The 27,556-nt window shown below is 39.2% G+C and overlaps 1 protein-coding gene across 8 annotated transcripts in view; it reads right to left on the bottom strand.

Moving 5' to 3' along the window:
• LOC119737342 (voltage-dependent L-type calcium channel subunit alpha-1D-like) overlaps positions 1 to 2,752 on the bottom strand; it is a 68,330-nt gene extending 65,578 nt beyond the window's left edge. For 7 of the 8 annotated variants that reach the window (XM_038211630.1, XM_038211628.1, XM_038211627.1 and 4 more), the window contains exon 1: positions 2,593 to 2,752. In XM_038211630.1, the coding sequence (XP_038067558.1) occupies positions 2,593 to 2,649 (57 nt within the window). In that variant the 5' untranslated portion in view covers positions 2,650 to 2,752. The remainder of the gene's footprint in view (positions 1 to 2,592) is intronic. The other variant, XM_038211632.1, reaches the window with a different exon arrangement.
• Between the last annotated feature and the right edge of the window lie 24,804 nt (positions 2,753 to 27,556).

Consider the following 27,556-nt stretch of genomic DNA (forward strand, 5'->3'; position numbering starts at 1 on the left):
CAGATTTTTCCACTGCACAGGGTGGTCTAAAAAAAATTCACACGTTTTCAGAGGCGGATTTCTCAAAATTGAAGAGACATGTTGAAATTGTTTTAAAATATTCCTAAACTACAAAATCTTGTTCGTATATGGTGCAAAAGTTGTTGAAAACAAACTTCAAGTTAAGAAATAGTGGCCATTTACAGAAGAATGGTTAAAAACTAGTTTGTCCACATCTATGGCAGTCATGTAGACCTAGTTACATTATTGCAGTTCTTTGTGCATGCAGTGCTATTGTGTTGACCATATCTCATAGACTTGCCTGTGGACAAACTGGTGTTTGACCATTTTTCTTTAAACCATCACCATTTCATAATTTTGGCTGTATTTTCAGTGCAGTTTTCACCATATATATACCACAAAGATGCTGTAGTTTAGAAATATCTTGAAACAATTGCAACACGTCTTCCCAATTCTAAGAAATCTGCGTCTGAAAAAAATGTAAACATTTATTTTCTGGACCAGGCCCCGAATCGCTCCCAAATCGCCCAAAGTTTTTTACCTAAATAAATAGTTTCTTTCATCGCTTTATTCTTCACATGGATCACAGTTTGACATTTTAAGTGCTTCAAAGTTTAATGATGTTGTATAGTGAGATTTGACGTGTGTACGCACGCCACTAGGAAGTCAGCATCATCAATTCCGTCATCAATTCTAACTCTCATTTTGTGTCTTCTTCAAGTATCTGTTATCTAATGACGTCAGCCCTTTTTGTAATGATGTTTATCTTGAAATTTTTCCCTGTCCAATTACTGCACATAATAGCTTACTTTGTCGGCTTCAACAAGAGGTTTTGCTAAATTGAGACCATGGATGTGATGCAATGCATGTAGGCACAAAAACATGAATAGGTGCGGAGTCGTAATTTCTTCTCATGGAAATGACATTGTCGATTCATTTCATACAATGACTACAAATTCACGTCACTCTCTTCTCAAATCAATACAAAAATTCTTCTGGCTAATAAGACGTACTGCCCGTGCTACTCAACAAATTTACATTGTTTTCTTCCCGTCGATGAATATTCACTATGTATGTTATATTTTGACCCCCCAAAAATACTTTTTTTTTTTTTTTTATACTTTTCTTCTATTTGGGATATACATTGCAACCCTCTGAAAAAAAGGACATTTATTTTGGGTACATTTTGTGCACAAATCCTCACTGCGAGTAGACTGGTTCCCGGTCCCCGCATTATCAATTCTGATTAGATGACGGAACCAGTCTACCCTGCAAAAACTGAATTATTCATAATTTGTAAAGTAATTATTTTATGACTAAAAGTGTGGGTCAATTTTTTTGCTCAATGTCTTAGTCAAAAGTGAATAACTTTTATGTTGCTCGATGAAATAGCAATTTGAATATAAAAAAAAAAAATTCTGGGCAAAACTAAAAAAAAAACAGCACATCTTTACAAAATGTATTAAAAAAAAAGACATATGGTCGTTCTCAATATCTACACCTACGCCAATCAACACCCTTTGTATATCCCACGTAAGGAACCAATGTTGACACATTAATGATCCCTGAGGATTGGCTCGGGGGTTGGGTGATGGCAGGCCGGCAAACATTAGGGGGCGGGCGGGCATGGAACCTACAGAACTTTAATGAGACGGAATCCAGACAAACAAACACGGGGAGACAGAAGGAGCACGAAAGTGTTGTCTTGACAGATGATGACCTATCAAGGATCAACACAAACTAATGAACTGACCCGATATGTACACAGACAACAGACAAGAGCGAACTGACAAGTCACACAACACTGTACAACATGTGAACTTCCGAAACTTCAAATGGGTAGAAATTTGCCGAGCCAAGTCGGTTTAAAAAAAAAATGAAACCATCATTTCAAAGGGGAAGATCAATATTTCAGTATTAAAAGAAACATATTTTTGACGAGCTATCCAGACGGATCATCTCATATACACGTAGGCAAGTGAATAAAGTACACTGACGCCATCTACATGTGGAATTTGAGTTTTAAGGGATTACAGACGAGGTTGATTGACAGGGGCTTACATGTACCGGTAGGAAGACTTGATGTGAATACTTGCAAAACGTGGATAAAGACGATGACGCACTATCACATATTTCTTTTAAAGTCTCGTAAAGTACATGTACCTTAAACATACTGTGCAACTGCTGTACTTACATGTAAGTGTCTTATTTTATAGAAAAGATGACAGGTTACCATGGCAATGGTATGTACACCTTTGCCATACTATAAAAGTATCCTGGTATCCAGGTGCACGGTAACCAGCCAAATCTTTTTTTTTGTGACCAACAAAACCTACTAATCACCTCTTGCCGAAAAAGTCCTTAAAAAAAAATTTCAAGTGAAATGAACACATCTACTTAGTTGTTTTAGCACTGCAATGTAATGTACACCTTTTGCCATACTATGAAAGTATCCTGGTACCCAGGTTCACGGTAACCAGCCAAATCTTATTTTGTGTGACCAACAAAACCTACTTCTTATCACCTCCTGCCTAAAAGTCCTTAAAAAAAATTTTCAAACGAAATGAACACATTAGTTCTTTTGGTACTCACATTATAAAGTACATCTGTCCAGCCTTCCATCGTGATACACTGGAACACCGTTATCATCGCTAGACCGATGTTATCAAAGTTTGTGATGCCTTCGTTGGGCCCCTCCCAGTACTCGTCGCAAAATGCGTCTTCCCGTAACTCGCTACAGTTGAAGCCCCGATCCCCGCATGGATGGGGTCCTCCTGGGCAAATTTACCTGGGATAGGGTAACACAGTTGAAATTTCATTTCAGACATTGAAGGTCCTCAGTACAAGACCTCAGTACAAGAGGGTCCTCAGACATTGAGGGACCACAGTACAAGAGAGTCCTCAGATATTGAGGGTCCTCAGTACAAGACCTCGGTACAAGAGAGTCCTCAGACATTAAGGGTCCTCAGTACAAGACCTCAGTACTAAATGGTCCTCAGACATTGAGGGACCTCAGTACAAGAGAGTCCTCAGATATTGAGGGTCCTCAGTACAAGACCTCGGTACAAGAGAGTCCTCAGACATTAAGGGTCCTCAGTACAAGACCTCAGTACTAAAGGGTCCTCAGACATTGAGGGACCTCAGTACAAGAGAGTCCTCAGATATTGAGGGTCCTCAGTACAAGACCTCGGTACAAGAGAGTCCTCAGACATTAAGGGTCATCAGTACAAGACCTCAGTACTAGAGGGTCCTCAGACATTGAGGGACCTCAGTACAAGAGAGTCCTCAGACATTGAGGGACCTCCGTACAAGACCTCAGTGTCCGAGTAGTGAGTCAGATACGATTTGAAGCTTTGCATGGCAAAGAGAGCAATGGGCTCCATGCACCAACAAAAGAGGGCGCCTTTTTGCTACTTTTGAGAGCTCTTTGGACGGGACACGGAGCATGTGCGTACCGGTTCGTGCGCCCAAAGTATGCACGACTTCCTGAATGTGCCAAAGCTATCAGCCTCAGCGTCTTCGCATGAGCGTCTGGCACCATCTGCGCGTGAATGCGTTCAAATCAAACTTGCGGTGTTCCCCTCGACTAATGGCTGCCCCCAATACCTTTGGATCATTCAAATTACGCAGTGAAAAAAACAGAAACCAGTCTACCAGTAGTTCTCCCCCAACTCTCCTTTTCTGGCCATTGAATGCGTACTTGTGCACGGAGCAGGTAAGGGTAAGTTTACAGTTGCACCATGTAGCAAATCTCTTCGGAGAGTTTGTGAGGTTCTGAAGAGATCGGGAACATGGCAACAACACACATGGGCAACAACACTTGGGCCTCTCCGATACCACACTATGTTCCAGCCCCGTTTTGCGGGAGTTCAACTTACGTATACCGCCCTCGTTGATCCAGCATGTACTGTGCAGCTTCCCTATGAAGAGTTCTAGACCTATCACGGCATAGATGAGGATTACAAAAATGACTAGAAGAGCTATGTGTAGCAACGGCACCATGGCACGAAAGATGGAATTCAGGACGACCTGCAAACCTACAAGCAACGAGAGGGAGAAACAAAATAGAGCAATGGCAATGTGGTACATAGGATGCAGTGGGAAAACAATCCATGTCTGGATGTCGGCGGTGTTTTCACGAAGTGACAAAAACCTCAATATCCTGCAAAAGGGTCATCCAGAGCTAATTGCATCTAAAGTTAGCCCTTTTTTCAAAGTACTTTCGACTAGTTTGTAGATATAGATGAGGGAAAATTTTGCAATGTCAAGTAATGTATGCTTTGTTCTTTGATAATTCAAAGTTGTTTGTTAAAAGTCTCTCTTAAGTAAACGGTAATTCAGTAATAAAGATAAATAAAGATACTCTTCACTTCGTGAAAACAGTAAAACGCAGAGGCCTCACTTTTTTGTCCCATTACGTTGTACACACTCTTTGTCACTTCGTGAAAATAATAAAACGTTCAAAGAAATTGCTACATTAAGCGCCATACATCACTGCAGCGTGCGCGCGTCTGTTCTTTATCGACATCGTTCACGGTGCGCGCGCCCACTCCCATCCTAATATGTGTGTAGAGAAATGAATTATCCCTCTGGCCCTGCTAACGAGGTAAGTTTTTGTCACATCGTGAAAACAAAAAAACACGGATTTCAGGCTTTTTGTCAAATTACATAAGTAAACAATATTTCGCTTTCAAACTTGGTCAAATTCTTCTTTTTGTCAAGTGAAATAAATTAGCCAGAAAAGCTCAAAATTGAAAAATTATCGATTTTCCAGGTTTTTGTCACTTCGTGAAAACATCGTCGATGTGTTCAGAAGTTAGGGCTTTTACCGGTAGATGACAGAAAGTAAAAATTGTCAGAGTGCATAGCAACCTATGAAATCTCAGGATTCTGTGAGGTCCAATCTGCAGTCTATGCTAAAAAAGAACTCATTCAGCTTTTGTTCTAGATTACAGAGGCTGACATTGACTTACACTGGATTGGCTTATGCAGGTTACGGTGCCTTAGTGGACATGTGGTTTGCTTTCATAGTTCTTGCCATGGCTAAAAGTGGCTCATTGTGTTTTTTTATGGCTCACAATGGCTCACAGTGGCTTCTAATAGCACTCAGTTACTCAGAGTGGTTTTCTGTGATTTGCAATAGCACACTGTGTCTCACAGTAGCTTTTCTAGATCACAGTCACTCAGAGTTGCATGAGTCTCACAACATTCTTTCTGTGGGTCACAGTGGCATACCATGGCTCTCAGTGACTCAAAGTTGCTGATTGTGTCTTTACGTACCTCACAGTGACTCAAAGACATTTAAAGCAAAGGGTCAATGTTGCTCATCTCACGCTCTAGCCACTCAGAGTGGCGCACAGTATGCATCTAGAATTTCCGGTATTTATGCTACACTTTAGCTACTGGCGCAGTACATGTACATGTAGTTAAAGGGAATATACAACACCTGCATTTGCTGTAATTTTCAGAAATGGATGGATTTGGGGGTTAGTATTTTACAGCAATTATTGTTACTTGTTTGAAGTTTTGTGTTCGTGGATGCTGAAAAACCTAGAAAACAATCATGTTCACGTAGTCTGGTTCATGTAGCCAGGTGCCATGATTTTACAGGATGCTTTAGACTGTCATTCACTAACAGTCCAGTAAGGTTTTTCATAATCATTTGGTAGTTTTGTTTTTTGACATTTGCAAATGTTGTATATTCCCTTTAACATTAATGGCCCATTGATCTTAGCTTTAAAACTGACTAGGTTTGTCTTTGTGTCCACAGGCAAGGCATTTAACACCAACTGTCCCACTCGACCCAGGTGTATACTGTGTATATAACCATCAGTTGGGGAGTAAGCAGTGATTGACTGGGGAATATTTTTCAGCTTTATCATGCCAAGGAAACTGACAGTAGCAAGATTACATTGCACTTTTTTCTTCCAGCAATTTTATTAAAAAGCCCGACAACTAAACTCCAGTGTTGTTAAATCTCAGAGGTACCGGTAAACTCCATACCCAGAGAACAGACTTTAGTAACAGGATGTCTTCTTGCCTTGAAGGCCTGTGAATGTTTTTTTCCTGAGCTCAATCGGCTGTAAAGTTCCCATCAATTTGAAAACCCACATTAAGCTGAATTATCCTCGGAGAGTGAGTCAAAAGTCTTGCCCATCACGAAATAACTCCCAAGTAAAATGGATTCACCGAGCGGGGGTAAGTTGTTTCATTGTCAATGTGCCCCTTGACGTTCTCCCGAAAGGTGTAGGGAAGGAAACGGGGAGAAACAAAAGCTGCTACTTACTTGGCACCCCAGAGACGAGCCTGAGCGGTCTTAAGACGCGAAACGCTCGTAGCGCTTTCACATCAAAGCCTGCTGACCCTTGGGCGGTGTTGGAAAGTATCGTGCTGACCATCCTGTGTTTGATATGAGACAGAAAATAGAGGGGTTGCACTTTATCTGGCTCACCGCAACACAAAGCATTCAATGGCTGATTCTTCCAGTTGACTGTGAATTTGTAAGCGTTTTAAAAGCTCTTTAGAAATGCAGTATTTAAAAACTCTGAACAAAAGTGCACAGCAGCAGTAATAAAACCCAAGATTTTTCTTCTCTGAGATACCCATTCTTTCAATTTTCAAGCAGACCCAGGTAAAAAAGTAGGGGAACAGTAGGATCAAAATTTCAAAAAAGAACAGTACACAAGTAGAACATCAGGATAAAAGTAGGACTTTTGTGGGCTTTCAGGGGTAGTTTTCATTGATACTCATCCATGTCCACAGCATCATAAGCCTCATTTGGCATGTTCTGTACTCACAACACTTGTGCTCCATCCTCAACAAAGCTCTTGGAAGTATAGTTGCAGTACTCCTGCGCCCAAACCCTTCATTGTGTGATTTACATATGACAGTGTCTTACACTGTTATGAAAATTATTCAATTAGATTTCATTTTGGAGTTGTGCGACCAAAATGTAGGAAAAAGTAGGAAGAAGTAGAAATTGCAAGAAAAAGTAGGAGCAAGTAAAGAAAACTAGGAAAAAGAAGGAAAAGTAGGAATACTCTGAGATACTCACCCTATAATTACTATAATAAAGTCCAGGAAGTTCCAGGCATTTCGTAGATAGGCGCCTGAGTGGAAGAGGAATCCCAAGGCAACGATCTTCAACAGGGCTTCTAATGTGAAGATGAACAGGAAGATATACTCTACTTGTTCCTGCAGTAAATAAAAAAAGAAGAAACATTTGCTGAATACGGTGACAGTTTGTGACTGTGCCACGTGAGACATAACCAATAATAAAATCTTTTGGAGTCAATGTTGAACGCTATTTCACTATGGGAAAATAATTCAAGATAGAAAGGAATATGACAAACAAAAATTGAAGAAACTTTGATTCAGCAAGTATGATTGTTTACTGGTAGGGCACCAGCATATAAGTTTTAGGGACATCATCCAAATCCTTTCAATATTCAAATTGAAATTTAATCAGTAAGACCAAAAAAGAAATTTAAAACAAATTTAGCCAATCAATGATAAATGTAATGCATATCATTGATCAGGGTTATAGCCAGCTGTTGTCCTGGAATATTTGGACACCTCATTTTGCTTTCCATTGTATGTAAAAGAATGGATCTTAAAGACATATAGGATCATTTGCTTTGCAGGCATTTTGTTTACTTCCACCACTCAAAATCCAACGAATGTTGTTCAAAACCTAACCTGTTGAAGTTCCATCTCAGTGGATATATTTCTTTTTTCGAGAAAACAGTGAAAAACCACGCACAACCTTTTGATCACGAAACACGATTTCCTCAATAAAATTTTTATTTCCAAAAATCAGTCAACTGACTGATCGTTGGAAACAGGCGCGGTTCTACAGGGGGGCTAGGGGGGGCTGTAGCCCCCCCCCCCATTTTTTTTTGTCTAGCCCCCCTAAAATAAATTCTGTAAAAAGAAATTGCATCAGCAAAAAGAAGGATTGTGATGTACATGCGAACGGTCTCCCCCTAAAGAAATAGTCGTGACAAGGGTGCATTTGTAGTTAATATAGTGTGAATGATTTTAGGATTTTATTTCTCGCTCCCCATTAAAAATAAGGCATGAGCCCAACCTCCCTTTAAATATTGCATCTCCTTCTTAGAAGGGATTCAGAATAAAGATCGCATCCTCAGCGCTTCAGTCATAAATCAGAGAAATGTCTTGATCGTCAAATGGTCATCTCGAAGGAGCAGGGTAATAATTTTGCAATTAGAGCTGGTTTGTATCAACTGCGGAGAGACCCTGTCAGGTTGGGCCCTACTTGCAGGCCAATCTCACGATCAATCAACTTAATCAATCAAGGTCTTGGGGGGGGGGGGGGGAAGGAAGGGGGGGGGGGAGATGTCCAGAGAACCTGATCAACCGAGCGTGCATCAAATCAAACTGCATCACACCCTGGTCACCCCATCAAATTATAACATCACCTGCAAGTGGCTTGCCCGATATATATGCTCCCGATTAGATTAGCTTGGTCGGCCTTGTCGGCAGCTCTTTGTGACTGACCCTAACGTATAAACGACCAGGTCAAAATCTGTTCACTTTACAGGGGAATTTTACCGCCGAGCTCAATAAACATCAGCTTTGTGGGCGGTGCGTTTTTATCAAGACTAATAATCACGAAGGTTTACCAGTCCATTTGGATATTAAAAATGGTCGGCACCCAACAAGAACCCCAGAAATTTCATAAAGTAATCAATTTAAAAGGTTGACTAAAGAATTTGGTGATGTTGTTGTAAAAAAGAAATAACGTTCACTTTATGCTCTGTACTGGGTTAAAATAACAATTAGTGAATTTTGTAAAATGCAACTGATTATTGATTTGATTGGTTGCGTTTGAAAGGAGTATCATTCACAAAAACCACACAAACAAAATATTTATGAGCATAATTTTCAGGCATATTTGGGTGATTCTTCAGAAATTGAAACAAAATTAATCTTTGGACAAAAAAAAGTTTTTTATGTGATGTAATACAAATGATAATTGTTCACTAAAGTGTCGCTAGTAAGTAAACATGCAAATTTCATAAGAGGTTTCATAAGTTGGTCTTTCTGTGCATAAATTTAGTTACAAATGTCAAACACGTGACTGATCGAAATGTCACACACATGACCACAGAACAATTACCATTTAGTAAAACTAAAGCAGAGGGTGTACATTGTTTATAATGCATTCTGTGAAATCACAAAAATCTAGTCTTACTCCAAAATTAGTATGGGTGTGTATGTCCTTAGAACTTTGGAGAAAAATTTGATTTTTCGATATGGGCCACATAACATTTTCACATCACACACGTGACCAAACTTTGATTATCCTCCTAATATTTGGACACATAGAAACTATACTCTGAGGCAGGGAGTAAAAAGTACTAACCTGATGAATCAGTGAAAGTAATATGTCAGATGTAGTTAACAAGGGGTAAAGCTTCAAAAATCAGACAAGTCCAATTTTATGTCACACGGTGACCAAAGAATTGCCCAATTTCAGTAATAAAACGAAAAGCCGTTTTTTACAGCTAAAATCTTACTCTCTATTATTTTTATTATTATTACATTGGGGAGGGGGGTTTAAAAACGAGTGAATTTTTGAAAATATTTGGCCGAGTAAACTTGTAATGCTGAAGAGAAACAATAGTAACATCACTAGCTCTTCTTCGTTATCATCGTTAGTGTCTTAATTAACCACAAAGTGCAAGATTCAAGGCTCGCCAGTACTGTCCCGGCTCGGACTAACGACCTCACAACAGTCGGCAACAACCGTAAAAAGACCATTAACGTGCCATCCCCCTCCAACGGATGCCGTTTGGCATCCGTCATCTATCAACAATTGTGCCCAGAGTACGTGCGTCTCTCACCAGCAAAGCGGCATTTTCAGAATCTTACACCTGCTGGAGGCGCGGAGCGGCAAAACAAACGACGTGAATCCGGCAGTTGCTGATGTTCACCTCGTGGCGCTATGGCAACTGCTATAAGATTACCAGTTCTATTGACATGATATCCTTGTGTCTATCGCAGCTGGCGTGATATTATGATCTGGCCAAACCAAGCTTCAATAATCTAGCAGTCACTTGGATGTTTATGACACCGAGAAAGGCCAGACAGATAGTATGACATGGATGGTCTGACGTTTCAACAAACGTTGCTTATAGCAATTATTCTAATTCTGGCTGCGAAGTCCTCATACATGATTCAATTACATCTGAAGTCTATTTTTATACTTAACGACGTGTGTTGTGTTTATTAGCTTTCTGCCTGCATGACAGAACATTATGAGGTGTAAATGTTTGCTGTCCTTGAAGCGAAAAATTGGATCGAAAATGTATTCATCAAGAGAACTTGAGAATTTTATTAATATGAAGCGTAAAGATCAAACATGTCAATTGAAGCATTGAAAGTACAATTCACACTGATGCACTACATTGTGTACAACTTTAGCAGGGCACTATAGTGGAAAAAATGGTGTATACTCCAGAGTGGAGAGGGGCAATTGTAATAAAATGTCTTGCCCAAGAACACAAGTACTATGTTCCTTGTCAGGGTTCAACGTGAACACACTCAACACTGTAACCAATGGACCACGGTGTTCCAATGGTAAGAGAGATACAGGGTTCCCAGCACTTTACAGAAACAATTTTCCCTGAGTTTTCCCTGATAGTTCCCTGAGAAGTTTCCATTCCATGAGAATTATTTTCACTTTATATCGAGGTTGCTGGGAAGTCAAGAGGTGGTGTAGCACAGCCGATTGTTATTGTTTGGAGAGGTGTGTAATATTCACACTGCATAAACACTAAAACGCCTCCATAGCCAGTCTCAACGCACACAAATTGGACAAGACGTGCACATGCACCAAACTGAAGAAAAAAAATTCCCTCCTTGGTAGCTATCATTCCCGGAGTTTTCCCGGACTGGGAAAAAAAATCATCTTCAAGGTTTTCCCTGATTTCCAGAGTGGTTGGGGAAGCTGTCGATAGGATTATGACTATATCTACCGGAAATACTTGTCTCTATGCCCGACAGGTGTTTGGTATAAATTGCTCAGTTTACACAATGTGTTCTGATTCAGTCAAGTAAGATATGGCTTATTATTGTCACGCATAGCAAATGAATACAATAGCAGTATGTGACAAGTTCATCCCATTGATTAACTGACCTGCCACACTACATTGTAAACACCCTGCTTCATTTTCGCCCACACATATTTATAGAGCTCTCTCACTGACCCACGTGACCTGGCCTACATCCGGGTACTCAGTCACCATTGTAGTAGGCAAAAGATATTATAGCGGCATGGGCAGTGGCTACCCGGTAGTGGAAAGCCTAAAAAGCTGTGATGGATGGCAAAAAACTGTGAGAAAAATGCAGAGCCAACACCCAGTGCTGGGTCAGCACGATTATGACAACCGTACATGGTACAGATAATGACCATTATGCCATTTGATAATGCATTTGTGGGTATTTTATGTTAAAATAAGCCCTGATGTCTAGTTTACAATGCACAATGTGGTGGCAAACCAAATGCTTGCCTACTGCAATGGCGGCCGATCAGGGCAAAACTGGATGGTCACATGGTACTTGGACATCATAAGATCAGACTATACCCTCTTCATTTGATACAGTACAATGTATCGCTCGGTTTAACATGCTGATTGATGTGCAGATTACATGTACATGTATGTGCGTGAAAATGATGAACATTTCATTTTGATTTCCATTATGACCTACACAAGTGTACATTACAATTTATCTTGTCCGAATGGGTCGCATGTGTCATGTGGTAGGTTTTCCTCCTAGGGCTGGTAAAAAAACACGAAAATTTCCAAGAACACCATTTGTGAGCAATAATCTTTCAAACTAACCCAACAGATGGGTACGTCTTGATTGCAAACAAATACATACACATCACGCAGACATCTTAGGATCAATATCCCATATTTCAATTTGATCAACGGGCAATCACGAAGTTGGGCCCTATATTATGAAATCCAATTACAAGTCCCTTCCTCCTTGATGCAATCATTTTGCCGTTCGACCCAAGAATACTTCAATCTTCCACGTCCTCGTCTGTTTCTAGTAACTACACGATGCCCGTCATATCGCTGACAAATCCGGTCAAGTCGTCAAATAATTGATCCAGACATCGCATGCCAATAATCAGGGGAGGGGTAACCTTGATATATATTTTTTCTTCATTAGAGGGTGCCCCCCCCCCCCCCCCCCCGAGATTGCCGACGACTGTGTGTGTTTATGGAGCTCTGTCCAAAATAACTTGAGACTGCATGTCTCAATCAAACGCAGAAATACATATCACTTCTGGAGTGGCAAAGTTATGGTCCGAGAAGCAGGGCAGGCTGTTTTATCAGTTTTAGAGGGTGACGCTGGAGCAAAAACTGCTATGATCATGACAGACTATCGCTATCAATATTTAATTAATGAAAGAAAGGTTTGCGGAAACACCATATGCATGCGAATAGGGGGTGAAGTGGGGGTGAAGTGGCTTGCCCAAGGACACAACATATGGCCAGCAGCTGGATTTGAACCCCTGACCCTCTGATCATGAGTCACGAACCCTAACCGCTAGGCCACACTAGGGTAAACAATCAGTGAATATCCGATATCTGACCATAGTTTCACCCTCTACCAGTTAGTTGGTATTATACCAATATGGTATTATCGAGGACACAGATTCGATTTTCTTTGTTCACCCTGTATAATTGATCTGCTAATCTGAGCAGATAATCTTTTGATTTATTAGATGACATATGGTTTGCATACTAATTCGAAGGTTACACTGTAGTACAGAGTGATATCCTGGCTACAAGGCATGTACAAGTTCGTGACTTCTGACTAGTGTCCCTTGCACAACGACATAAAACATACATTCTGACATCGGACATTTTCTGATCTCCAGACCAATTTGAACGGGGGAATGTGACAACAAATGCTGACCGTCAGATCACTCCATGCTGGAATGTAGCCAGAAATTTTGGTTTCCGGTCACTCGGCCACCGCATATTCGAAAGGGGGTGGGGTAGGGATGGGGCGTGGAGGGTGGGGCCACTGCTCAAATTAGACAAGAATGGATGCTATCACTATTCAAAACTTACGTGGCGACAGAATTTTGCCGACAGGACAACAATTTTACCGACAAAAGCCCCTCCCCCACACCCCTAGCGAAGCCCCTGTTTGCCGTTCATGTTTGAACCTAAAAATGGGCGTGATCATTCAAATTTTGTCCAAGTGTATTCTCAGTTGGTGAAGGAAATTGACACTCTGCCAATGCGGCAGCTCAAAAATGTATTCTGCTCATTGGTTTGTGTAAAACTTTATCGTTTGCAATGACACTTTTGATTTTGCAGCCAGGGACTATAGAGGGCGCTGTTGCCCTTCTCGCACATGTCAAGGAAGGATTCTCTCCGTGAGTGGACCGATTTGCGTGTGTGAATGATGTAGAATATGCGACCATTCTTCAACAATTTGTTCCATAAACATGTGTGACATATGTTTCAAGTGATTGTGAGTGTGTATAATTTTTACAATGTAGCTAATCTGCTAACACCGCTGTCAATAACACTTAACAGAAATATTTTCTCTTTTTAGGGCTGAGAATGTTTTTGTGCTCAAACGTCTATAGCCCTACATAGCCCAGTTGGTACCAGTAGGATACCTGTACTAATGTTCACAACAACAAATTTTCTTGGTTCATTAGACAATAATATTATACCTGTACGTGTACAAATCCTAAGTAAATACATCGTATTACAATTAGAAACTGTCTTCACAAAAGACAAATTCAAAGCATTCCCTGAAATAAATAAACAACAATGAATAATCATGCAGAATTTATAATGTGAAATATTAAACACATATGCTCATACAAGACAGAAAAATCAATGTACACATAAAAAAAAAACCACCCACGCATCCAGACAAAACTAAAACACAACACTGGAGAGGTCCACATGACTAAAGTATTGATCTACTGACATATGTCCATTCAGCATCAGGAAATCCCTATCAATTAAAGATGCAATCAATTGTACGGGACAAAAATCAATAATTCCGACAAACAAACCCATGAAAACACCCACTCACTCCGCGCCATAAAGAGCCCCGAAAAAATAGACATCAATTTTCACGGTTTTTCGGAAAACAAAATGGAGCAGGCTCTAATCTGATTTAGAAGGGTCAGTTTTAGCCGCACAGGCTAAAAAAAAAGGGGGTAAAGATTGATAAGCACTGAGCTTGGCCTTACGGGCAAGGGTTTTAATTAATTTGTCACAAAACGGAGGATTGGCATGCACCCTCATTTGACGGACTCGCAACGACAGCAAGTTCGCGTGCACTTTGGATCACGGCTTAGCCTTAATGCCAACCATTGATACGCATGACCGTCTTTCTCGATTGATCAGGTTTTCGCCCCGGTGATACAAGTTGCGGCATACATGATGTACTTTTGGCGTAACGCGGGATTACATGACAACCTTCAACGTTTCACACCAAATCCATCTTTGACATCTACATGATGTCTGGGTGACAAATCACTTTATTTATCAATGGAGATGTCTGCAACAAGTCTCCGGGATATTATTGCTGGAAAAAGCAGCCGCCATTCCGTCTACAGCCTTTTTTTCATGGGTAGAATTTATTCCACCACAAATAACTGCCTCTTTTCAACATTTTTCCACAGATATTTACGGTCGGTGTACTTCTTCAGTATTGGAAGGAAAGGATTTTCCACAATGGTATTAAAAAACTATCCCCCTCCCACATACCCGCACGCAAAGCATCTTTTTCTAGTTGGAAAATTCCAGAAGATTTTTCAAAATGAAAGCAAAACTTTCGCAAACATTTCTGAAATACCAAGCATGTTACAGTGCTAATGTCCCAATTAATTAACTTCAAACGTTATTATACTTCCAAAACAAGCTCGATTGGATCTCGGAAGCTGCGGGCCAACAAATTCGTGTTCATGCATGAGTCACGTGATTGTGCCATGTAATTTCTGGAAGTTTTAAAAAAATTCAGGTTTTTGACCCCGGTGACCCCCTGATGACCTTTGACCCCAGTTTGGTCATGTGACATGTTGGAGCTGAGCTACTGATACTTTTGACAAAGTTTGGTTGCAATCGGTCAAAATATGTAGGAGCAATAGAAAATGTCAACGTTTGTTACTAACTAACTAACTAACTACATGTAACTAACTAACTAAGTACGTAACTAACTCACTAACAAAATAACGGACTAATAGAGAGAGACATGATGATTTGTTGAGCTGCCAATTTTAAAGAATATGTCTGAAATACCAAACATATTGTGCTAATGTCCCAATTAACTTCAAAATTTAAATACTTCCAAAAAGATCTACATTTTGTACAAACACAGCTTTAGTTTTGCTCTAGATAATTTTGCAAAGAGATTTTATGTTTTTAAGGACCAGTTTGGCGCACATGTGTAAAGGTTACTCCTGCATAGTCCTACCAACTTTTAAAAAAAAACTACGTTCGTATTGGGAGCAAATCTAAAATGGTTTTGTACACGCTATAAAAAGGAATAATTCATTAGCTGGTTGGCTTTAATGTCATTATGTTCCTAGCATCCATTCATCCAGCCAACAAATGTTAATTTTGCATTACGGTACTTGAATTTTAATGGCAAAGTGGAAGTTAATCAATTTAAACTGGATTTGTTCCTAACTCAATCAAACCAAGACATCAATAAACAAAGTCTATTAGTGCAATAAAACAACAAGCAGTATTACAATACAAATGGATTTTTACGTAAACCATTATGTTTTAATCTTGGACATTTACTTTCGAACTAATGAGAAAATAATACAAAATAAATTATACTGTGTAATTAAAAAGGAACTCCATCATAATGCCCAAGGACATCATAATTACCCCTGCTCATCGGGCCCATGGTACCTCAGCACGGTTCCCTGAGAAGTATAATGCTCAAGGCTGCCATTTTGGGCACCAAGCAGTGACAAAGTGCCTTGCCCAAGGACACTACAACCCCTCAGGATGGACTCGAACCCACAACCTGCAGATATACCCCCACATATCTTGAGTTTGATGCTCAAGAACACAAGGTCATGGCACTCCACAATTTTTACCCAGAATTTTCCAGGCAAAAGAGTTAGCATCAATAACTTGTTATCACGGACACAAATCTGCCCGTCTCCAATTTTACTGTTTATTTTTTTTTTTCTTATTCATTTTTTGAGTCACGGTTTCTGGGAGAGGTTCAACAACACGTTGGACCCAATCAATTCAGAGAAATGTGTAACGTCGGCTCATCCGCTTCCGGCAATATTCCAAGATAAATCCCATCTTGGGTTGTAGAGTCACATTCCTTAGGACAGTGACTCTTTCCAAGAGTTTATCACTTCAACAGCCTTCATGGCCTTCATCTTCAATTCAAAGATCCACACATAGAAACTTACAAGTCTGGGCTTTAGTTTATAGGACATTTTTTTTTATAATCAGCAGGGTGATTCACAAACAATAAGAATTTCAACATGTACACGTCGAACATTGACCAAACGGTGTGTTGGAAACTTCATAATTTCATTGACCTTAACTCCCCAGGCATTTTTGCTAGGATGCAACCTCAATCCTGCATAATCCTCAAACTGCCTTCATGTAAATATTGCATACAGCCTCAATCCTGCAAAATGCTCAGTTAAATCTAGAATGTGGTCCTTGGAGGGGTGACCACTGCCTCAATCCTGCAAAATCCTTCAGCAATCACTGTCAATATGTTGAGGCAGAGCCAGTGACATTTTGGAGCATCGCAGTGGATTTCAAGTATATCTAGGCCTAAATTTATGCACGGCTGAGCATAAACAATACTAGGTCCGGCCCCAAGACATTGACACAGTACATCCTCCAAAATCAGCAACACATTTCTGCCATATAACCTCAATCCTTCAAAATCATCCATTTTGCAAAGAGTATTTTGAAGGATTTGGGAAGGTTAGGGTTAAATGTATTGATCAGCAATCTCATGGTGAATATCAACGTAACTGATGCAGCAAATATACGGCAATGAAAATAAAGGTATTCAGATTTTACCTATGTAAACTTGTTAAACTGTCAGCTGTTTTCAATCAAAACCTAATTCTTAAAGTTCGCTTGAGAAATATGGAATTTGTCTCTGCATGAAAACTGTGGCCAAATAAAGGCCTACATACTCAAAAGCAGTTCCAGTTTTACCCTTTTGGCAAGGTTGTGCTTGATGAAAAATACTGTCAGTAATTATGTCAGTATTTAAAGCCAATAATTTACCATTTTCTATGGAAGCCTCAAAGTCAGACAAATATTCACCTTGCTAAACAGTCACTACAGATATCAAAATAAAACTTTAACTTAGATGTACATTAAAAAAAATATCAAGATTTTTACAGTAATTTTGATGTATTTGGAAATGTAGATTAACAAAGAATTCGACATCTACTGGCTACTGAGTGTTAGGTTTTGGAATAAAATTCTCAGCTAGTCAGACATGAGGAACCAAATGGGTAAAATTTATCAACTGCGTCAAAATTGGGCAACTCCGGCTACCCTTTTTGCTGCAATGAGTATTGAACAGTGCCTGGCTACAGCAACAGACCAGAAACTTACATGTAGACTCCAAAGCTACGTACAGCTAATAATACGCTGGTAAATGCACCTGCGGTTCTAACTTCTTTTCATTAATTCCCAATCATTCCAACTGCTTTCTGACCTTTACTTTTTATCCATTTTCAGTCCATCGGGAGGAGACATACCTAAATACATCCACTCTCTTCATTAAGTGACTTGATTACATTTTGAGCGAGTCCTTCTCCAGCCAAAAAAAGGGGTTGCCTTTTCGGTCAAAACACGGCGGCTACAATTTAATTATGGACCGGTTAAATGCAATCCTCCTTGCTATTAAGAAATGTGCTCTACCAGAGTTAGATTGATAGTCTGAGTGGGCAGAATCAACAATCGGTATTTAAACTCAGTTACTGTTCATCAGTGACAGACTTGGAGGTCATTATATCTTTTTGTAAATTGTTTTATCTATGATCTAAAATACAAGTCTGAAAGGATTTGAATAAAACTTTCTCCCACAACAAACACTGCTTTTTGTGATAATTTTTGTATTGAATGTTCATTTAAGACAAATATTCTGTAAGCAACTCCTGCTCTTTTATGTTGTGTGTAAAATTCAGCAATACATATAGTCAACTGGTAGTCTACAGATATAGACATTATCATGTTGCGGCCATCTTGATTTTTTTGCCATTCAAATCAACGTAACCAAAGTGAGGCTGAAAGGAAATATAGTCTGGTTCCGTTTTGCATAAAAAAATTATCATTCAGTACTGTTATTGAATACAGGGAACATGACTGAAATGGTGGCAGCATGATAAAGCTCTATTGAAAACTGAAAACCAGCAGGCTGACACCGGCAAGCTCGGTGGTGGAGTGGCAAGACGGCTACACCAGTAACCAAACGGGCGTGGGTTCAAGTCCTACCTGAGTAAGCTTGCTACTTTTTTTCACAAGACTTCGGACAACACTAGGTAAAGAGTGTCTATGAAGTTATGTTGATAAAGGGCATATGATGTACATATTCACCAAATTCATTACAGATATCATACATAGTACATGTAGAGGTATATTATGTGTATAAAACAATAAGTCAGTTTTTGCCTACATGTTGATGTAGAAGGCACACGCTTTGCTGATGAATTTTTACCAGAATAAACCAATTATCATCACTAAAAATTTGTTAAGCATCCAGTGAGAACCTGTGCGTTTGATGTAAATAATTCTGAAATTGTTTCCATTTCAATTCTAAAACTATGTACGTACGGTATGTACTTTCACATTTGACGCTGAAAGTTATTTCGAATGTGAGCACAAAAAAATTCAATCTTTTACTGACCCTAACCCCCTGGTCCTTTTGGCTAACCATCCTCAATCCTGCAAAATATTCAAATTGCCACCATGTAAAAATTTCAGCCTCGATCCTTAAAAATCATCCGTTGTTTCTTGAATTTGTTCAGTGGAGGGTGACCATTGCCACAATCCTTAAAAATCCTCCAACAATCACTGTAATGGGTTGAGGCAATACCGATGATATTCAGAAGCAGTGCTGATGATAGAGCATAATGCAGGGCTCAATTATGCATGACTGAACATAAACAATGCAGCGTACAGCCTACGAACTCGAAAAAAATCAAGCGATCATTCCTTTTTATGCCATTCAGCCTCAATCCTCCAAAATCCTCTAAAACTGCCTGGAGAATATTGGAGGATTGAGGAAGACTAGGGTTAATACCAAAAAGCTGCATCTGATATGTGAATTTTAGAATGATAAACATGCACTCTCAAGTTCAAACAAATCTTACATGTGCATGTAGGATGATACAGAGTCTGTTGGTTTGGTTAATGTTTAATGGTATGCGCAGGAAAGGCAAGAATGCCAAGCATGTGTGTTCGCTCACTCAATTGATGGCACGGGGCATATGGCCAGACATGTAATGTCAAAATGTTAATAATCGCTATTACAACATGGCCAGGCCGTCACAATAAATAGATATTGAGGATGTCTGGTCTTGGAACGCGTGTCGTAAAATATACAGAGTTGGGGGGGGGGGAGAGGAGGCAAATATAGTATCAACAATCTGAGGGACCGGGAAGGGACATTCTTGAGCAGGTGAACTTGCAACAAGCTCAAGGTTCATAGAACCATGGAAAGCTCCATGATAGAACTGGTACGACCATGACTTGTCTATTTGGAACTTCAAGGCCGGAAATAAATCTATGGTCTAAAGATACCTGCTTTAGACACAACCTAATGCTGAGGTTGAAACTATAGCTTCAAGTCGATGTCCAGCATATGTGGCCTGTCATCACAAGATGCTTCAAGTCAGCCTTTTTAAGAATTGACATTTTTAGTTATCTGGATTCTGCAGAACAAGAGCTTTCCAATGGTATATAATGTTTAGGGGTACTGAGTTCAGTAACGGGAATATAGACCACCAATTTACTTGAAGTTGTAAAACTGATTCTTGAGAAAAAGGCATTTAAAAATCCTGCAGTTGTGTTATGTATAAAATGGGATGAAAATAGATTCTGAAAATGTTTGACAGAACAAAAAATTGGGTAAATGTAAAAGAGGACTTACAGATTAAGGTTCACCTAAAAACAAAAAAAATACCACCCGTTCAAATTTGGGCTTTGCCCACTGTACTGCAAAATGGCAACTTACAATTTTAAACTCAGTTTGTGATGACAGGTCATATATTGACATTGTAAGTACACAAAGCCTCGATGGTAAACCATCTTTTACGGCCTTCAGAGTTATGCCTGGCAATGGGACCATTCTTTTTTAACCAAAAACATTAACAATAGATGCAGCTTCAAATTTTGGACTATCAAATCCATACAGACGAAAAACCTCTCTGAATTAAATAAACTGGGGGGGGGGGTAACTTAAAATACAGCAGAGGTCAATGAATGTTAAAAACACAATAAATAATCTACAATTAAAAAAATATATATTGCCACAGTCCATAAACAAATCATAGATATACAATGTACCTACATGTATGTATGTTCAAACTACTTAAAACTAGTCTATGGTCACACTTTGTACATTAGCAAGAACAACTCTGTGTGTGCTTTTATTTTGGTACAGAGGGGTGTGAAGGTCAACAAACTTTCTGAAAACTGTGATGTGATTGGTTAAGAACTTTTTGGGTGAATACATTAAGTTGTGAGGGTTCCTGGTTGGAACAGTATTGATTGGTTAAAACTGTTTAGGAGATTACATTATTCTGATAGGGGCTGGTTTTGGATCATCCTCTCATGGAGGGTGAGGGTGAGTGTGTTAGACTGAAAAAGTAAACAGCGGAATGGCTGATGAAATGTTGGAAAGAAGAGCTCTAGGAATACGTACAGTGAATAAATCTTTACAAAACTGTTAAAATCGAAAGGGTAGTTCCATAGGGAGACAGGATTCTAAAAAAAGAAAAGAAATGGATCTTCCAAGGCACTATTGTAACAGGGTTTAAAACGTTGCTATCGCAGAATTATGAATTAAAGTGTTGAAAAAATCTTTGCTGTACACACACGTACTTCACCAAATAGACTGAAAGAGATTACACACACACAACTCAATCACTCCATGGAAATGAATATGAATTTCGGCTCTTATAAAACAAACCTAGAAAAATTGTGTAATTTGCAGAATTTTTGTGAGGTCATGAATATTTTGACTTCAAGTTCGGCATTATTATCATATGTGCAATTCAATTAAAGAATTTCTAATGCTATATTTCAGATTTGGTGTCAGATGGCAATGAAGCAACAATGAACTTTACATCCTTCAAAACTTTAAAATAGCTTGTCCAAGCTCTCTGTGACATGGACAGACACGACACACATTGAAGTGATTCAGACACATTTTAGCTATCAAGCTGTCCCATAATCTTCACAAATCATCTCAAGTAGATGTCAAGCACACTGTATCTGCACTGACATTTTTGACTTGATAAAAATCAGCGACTCATAAACAAAGGTCTGGAATATAAAAAAACAAATCTGGCCCACTGATCAATATAGCACAATGCCTGAAGCAGAAAGAAAAAACAGTGGACAGGGAACCAGTTTACTTGCTTGGGCTTACAACCTGCAGTACATGTACATGTAAATAGACCAATGTGTCATTCATTTCGTGCACGGACCTGCACGTGGGTTCAATTTTAATATGTATGCCAGTCACTCCGAGACAAAACACCGAGCCCATATGAGATGCGGAAGGGTTGCCAGGGCAACCAACAATCCACGAGAAACATTCCACTCAGTTTGGGGGTGGGGGTGGGGGTTGGAAAGGAAGATGTCGCATGAATTATTCAGTTGTTCTAATTGAGACGTATATGTCTTGGCCTGTGACCGTATTTCCCCCCCCCCCCTCCCCGGCCTATTACAATCCAGCTTGCGAGGTGAATGTTTGTTATACAGCGAATACTAGGAACATGATCCCTGGATTGTACGGAATATTGTTACTGGCTGAATACTAAATCGCCGTTACGTATCGTCGACATGTATTATCACATCTTGCCAGAGAGGGGCTGCTTCCTTAGTCATTAAGAAAATAAATTGTATTCGTGGATGATTCATCCCCCTGAGAAAACTCAATTGAATACAGCACTGAGCTCTGGTCCAAACAGCAAGAAATCACTCTACAATCACACATGACAGAGTAAGCCAAAATCCATGTGGGGAAAATTGTTACAATGTATTGATTTTTTTTTTTTCTAAAGATTGATTTAGTAAGTGGAACATTTAAAGCATGGTCCAGTCTGCATCAAGTAATTTATTACAAGGACGCAGGGCTATTGTCATGTTGATGGAATTAACCTTTGAAAATTGATTAAAATTCTTCCCAGGGTAGAATCTGCAATTTTCAATTGTCGTCTTCGGAGTAAGTGGTTGCGGTTCTATTTTAGTATGGTATTGGATGGTCTTTGAGGAATGTGGGTTTAGATCCAACAAGGGAACCATTTCACTTAATACCATGGGAATAGATACAAAATGCATTGTACATGTATATAGGTCATTCTATAAATTTAGGTCTGAAATGTGACATTTTTCAAGTCCCTGTTACCTTGGTACTTTGAAATTTACCATTCAAGTATCATTAAGAATGTTATGTAGGCCTAATGTCCATAACAGAGCTTTTAAGAGCTCAGTGAATAAACCTGCAAATGTATTTTTCAAATCTTGTACATCCATCATCTAGTAATGGTCAAGGAGATTACAGACCAGGAGTTTTGGATCATTTCTCTGAATCATTAACCCAAACTCCCTAGGCTTTTTGGTAGAGGATGCAACCTCAATCCTGCAAAATCCTCCAACTGCCTCCATGTAAAAAATTGCATACAGCCTCAATCCTCCAAAACCATCGGTTCTTTCTTGAGTGTGGTCATTGGAGGGGTGACCACTGACTCAATCCCACAAAATTCTCCAGCAATCACTGAATACGATGAGACAGAGCCAGTGACATCTGACGACAGTGCGGAGTATTTCAAGCATAGTCTAGACCTAAATTTATGCACAGCTGAGCAAACAACACAAGGTCCGGCCTAAGACCTTGACACAGCGCATCCTCCAAAATCAGCCACACATTTTTGCCATGTAGCCTCAATCCTGCAAAATCCTCCATTTTGCAAGAGGATTTTGGAGGATTTGGGAAGGTTAGGGTTAATTAGATATCACGGTTAATTGGCTCTGCCATGGACATTACACTTCCTTTCGTTACGCTGAAATCTTTTAGTGAACGCTACTCACCAGGTTCTTGTTGGTAGTGTTGGTGTCTTCATTGGGGAAAGGCGTGTAGATGGCAAGCGCAAAACAGTTGGCAAATATCGTCAGTAGAATCAGGTACTCAAATGGCGTGAGATGGGAAGACAAATGGTCAGTTAAGGAACAGAAATGCAAAATGAGGACAGAAATACAAACTGATCAATGAAAAACATAATGCATCTTTCTCTAAAGGACATTCTTTCCAATCTCTTTAAAATTTGTATTTCAGATAAACAAATTAAACAAATTACATTGATACAACTTTGCCATTCCCCCCCCAAAAAAAAAAAATTAAACAAGGTTGAAAGGAAATATTAAGCAGGATTAGTTGATGTTATTTTTTTTTTTAAATACAAAAAAAGGCATTTTATAATTAATCAATAGTTACAAATGTAAAACAAAAAGATTGTGAACGCATTTAAAAGTTACAAACGTAAAACAGTCCCAAAATTAACTTGATTACAGGTTACGGTACGTTTAAAAAAGTCGTCCCAACTGAGTTGAGAGTTTGTTACATCTGCTCCCCCCTCCCCCCTCCCCTCCCCCCCCCCCCCCAATACAATTTAGATCAGTGAAAATGATTATCAAGTTCAGCTCAAATGTTACCTAAATATTGTAAAGCCCTCATTCGTTTCAATATTTGAGAAGAAACAAATCAGCTTCTGAAAAACACATTAACGTTCAAGCAATTTTCCTAGCCTCTCCTTAAAAAAGTCCTCCAAGCATCATTTGCTGTGCAGTCAGGCACAAAGCAACCAGAGCTACAGAAAAACACTGACAAAATGAGTCTCAGATAAGACGCCCCCCAAAAATTACAAAATTCATCCCTGTTTATACAGAACAATTAATTTAACATAAACACAGCTAGCATTTCACAAGCCTTATTACATGAATATGTTGCTTCATCCAAAAACATAAACACTGTTATTTAATCATCTATCATTTTGTTTTTCCCAAAGACCTGTGATAATGTCCCACGGGTGACAAGCCCCTGCCCTTGTTTGCGACACATTTTGGGCTCAAAGAGCACAAAACATCGCAAACCTTGGCAAGGATTCAAAAAAAAAAAAAAAAAGAGCCGGGATTGACGTCACGCGAGTTGAAGACAAACACTCCTGGTTTAGCCATTACGGTGTGAGCACTACGCAATGATATACACTCAATCTTCGTGACATTGAGGGCCGATGGTAATGGTCTAATTGCAGCCAGAGAAAATTCCAAAAAAAATAAGATTACTGGCAATGCTTTCTGACCTTTTTCAATCACAAAATAAAATAACGCAATTTTCATTTCCTACAACGGACTTCTAGAGTGCTTTTAAATTAAATTATGAGATTCTCAACTGAATAAAATCAGACAATTGCACGTGATACATGTGATGCAGATATTTAAATTTGACTTCTTCACCACAAAAGGTGAATTTAAATAATGCAAATATGTGTGCTTATTGATGTACGTGTATATTAATAAAAAAATCTATGGCTGTTTCAAAATATCCCCCAGAATTATTTTAATATCAATATTCCATGGTTGTTTTTTTTTCTTTGTCCATGGTTTCAGACCACGGCACCATTTAAAATTTGGAGTCAATTTTTATGTACATGTTTAGTGATTAGATATCATTGCGTGATACATACTGAGAGATGACATTTAAAGGGAATGTACAACATTTGCTTTTGCTGCAATTTTCAGAAATAAATGGATTTGGAGGATTAGAATGTTATAGCTAATAGTGTTAAACTGACTTGTTTCATGTTTTGGGCTTGTAGATGCTGGAAAAACCAAGAAAACCAATCATGTTCTTGTAGTCTGGTTCCCTGACCCAACTTAAGATGAAACAGAGCAATTTGTAGACTTTGGGGAATTGTAAGGTCAGAGAATCAGTCTGGCAGGCTTGTACTCCTTCACAGGTGTGTAATCAATTGCAAAGAAAATGCGGAGTAATTAAATATGAAAAAGTAGGAGCAGTTTTTGAAAATAAGCCAGTTTTCTCCAACACTGAATTTTTTTCTGAAAATGTCAGCACACCAGGAGCCACAATTTTACAGGATGCTTTACTGTCATTCCCTAACAATCCAGTAGGGTTTTTCGTGACATTTTGATCATTTCGTTTTTTTTATGTTTGCAAATGTTGTATCTTCCCTTTAACAACCCACGCAAAATGAATGTACACTGTCATTAACCGAGATAGTAGTTTATTTACAAGGAATCTTATGAAAATGTACTTGTTTTGTACATGTACATGTACATGTACAATACATGTACATGTAGCTCTATACACGACTTTTTTTGGCACAATTTACACAATTTTAATTCTCAATGCTGGTCAGACTGAATTTTATTATCGCGTGCCAGTGATGTCCAGATTGCAGCAAGACACAATAACGGGGGCTCTTACATTAAATCTTGATGTGGGAGATTGTTGCTACGGAAACCTACCGTGAATTATTACCGCCCGGAAAGGACTTTCTCAATGTGTAGCCAGTTCTATAGCTATAACAACTGACAACCATTTGGCCTTATCACCAATTAAACTGGCATAACGGGAGAAAATAACAGGGTGGGTTTTCTTGGGAAGATTTGGGGGACTTTTTTTGTTTCATCTGTTCGGCTTCGCCTCGAGAACTAGTTCAGGTCCAATATCTCGGGCAGCTAATATTGATATATCCACCATCAAACCAATATATTTCTATATCATTTGTCGAGCTCAATATCAGGTCTACAGCCATCACCAATGTATAAAATTAGACCAATATTTTTTTCTGCTCACATTTCTGTAATAGATGAAAAGGAAGTGTATAAAGAGAAGTCAGATCTTAAATTTGAATAATTAATGAAAAAAAAATCATACTTTGCTTCAACATCTATACCTTTACAATTATTTTTGTAAGGAGTACTTCTTCTACCCCCCCCCCCCCCGCCCCTTAACGCGGCACTCCGTACATCAAGTCTGCCTTGAGCTTACCCCACAAATGAGCTGCCTGTAATGTGTGGCACGTCTGACGAAAACAATAACCTTAACACAAATTAGAATTCTGATGGTGTGCCTTGAACATTGCCATGGTTACGATGGTTTGAGATGAATGAAGTAGTGGCAAACAACGGAAGGCGACTATTGTTCAGTGAGTCATTATAGTTGGCAGTAATATACGCAATACTGTAAATTTACTAATTTTCTTAATTTGCCAAAATGGAAGGACGAAAGCGAGACTTGTTAAAGGGAATATACAACATTTGCTTTTGCTGTCATTTTAAAAAAAGGATGGATTTGGGAGGTTAGTATTTTATAGCAAATATTCTTACACTGACTTGTTTGAGGTTTTGTTTTTGCAGATGCTGCAAAAACCAAGAAAAACAATCATGTGCCTGTAGTTTGGTTCCCCGACCCCACTTAAAATAAAACGGAGCAATTTATAGACATCAGAGAACTGTAAGGTCAGGGAACCAGTCTAGCTGGCTTGTACCTGCACATGGGTGTGTAATCGATGACAAACAAAATGTGGTCTAACTAAATATGGTAAATTGGGGGTAGTATTTGAAAAAAAGCCACTTTTTTCCAACACTGGTCGGCCGACCAGCGTTGGGAATTGAACAAAAAATACCACTTTTCTTGAAAATGACAGCACACCAGGTGCCACGATTTAACAGGACTTTTTAGACTGTCATTCATTAACAGTCCAGTAAGGTATTTCATAATAATTTGGTACTTTTGTTTTTTGATGTTTGCAAATGTTGTATATTCCCTTTAAAGGTACATGGGAACATTTGAAAAATACTTAAATTTTTCATTTTGCTGGGTAATAACTTTAAGTCAAAAAGTTCCCCATGAGCCCAAACCTTTCACCTTTTATTAATTTTGCATTCTTTCTCCAAGTTTTCCAAACCCTTGAAGTCTGACAAGCTTGATACATTGAGAGTGCCCAAGCCTCGTGTATATGTACGTGGAAAAGGCTCCCTGGGCTATATGTCTCTGACCTCATTCTTATCTTCGAATCGTCATGTCCATACATGCAGCTCAGCTCTGACAATACACGAAATCCTCCGGAGAGGGATACTGCGGCCACTATCAATGGAGGCAGCGCAGCCCCGGTTCGCAGATGACAGACGAAGAATTAATTACCGAGGCATCATGGGATACGTAGGGAGGCGATCGCAAAGCGGCATCACACCTCCTGTGTGTATGATTACACCTGCTG

The sequence above is a fragment of the Patiria miniata genome, unplaced genomic scaffold (genome assembly GCF_015706575.1).
Source record: "Patiria miniata isolate m_02_andy unplaced genomic scaffold, ASM1570657v1 HiC_scaffold_3, whole genome shotgun sequence".
NCBI lineage: Eukaryota > Metazoa > Echinodermata > Asteroidea > Valvatida > Asterinidae > Patiria > Patiria miniata.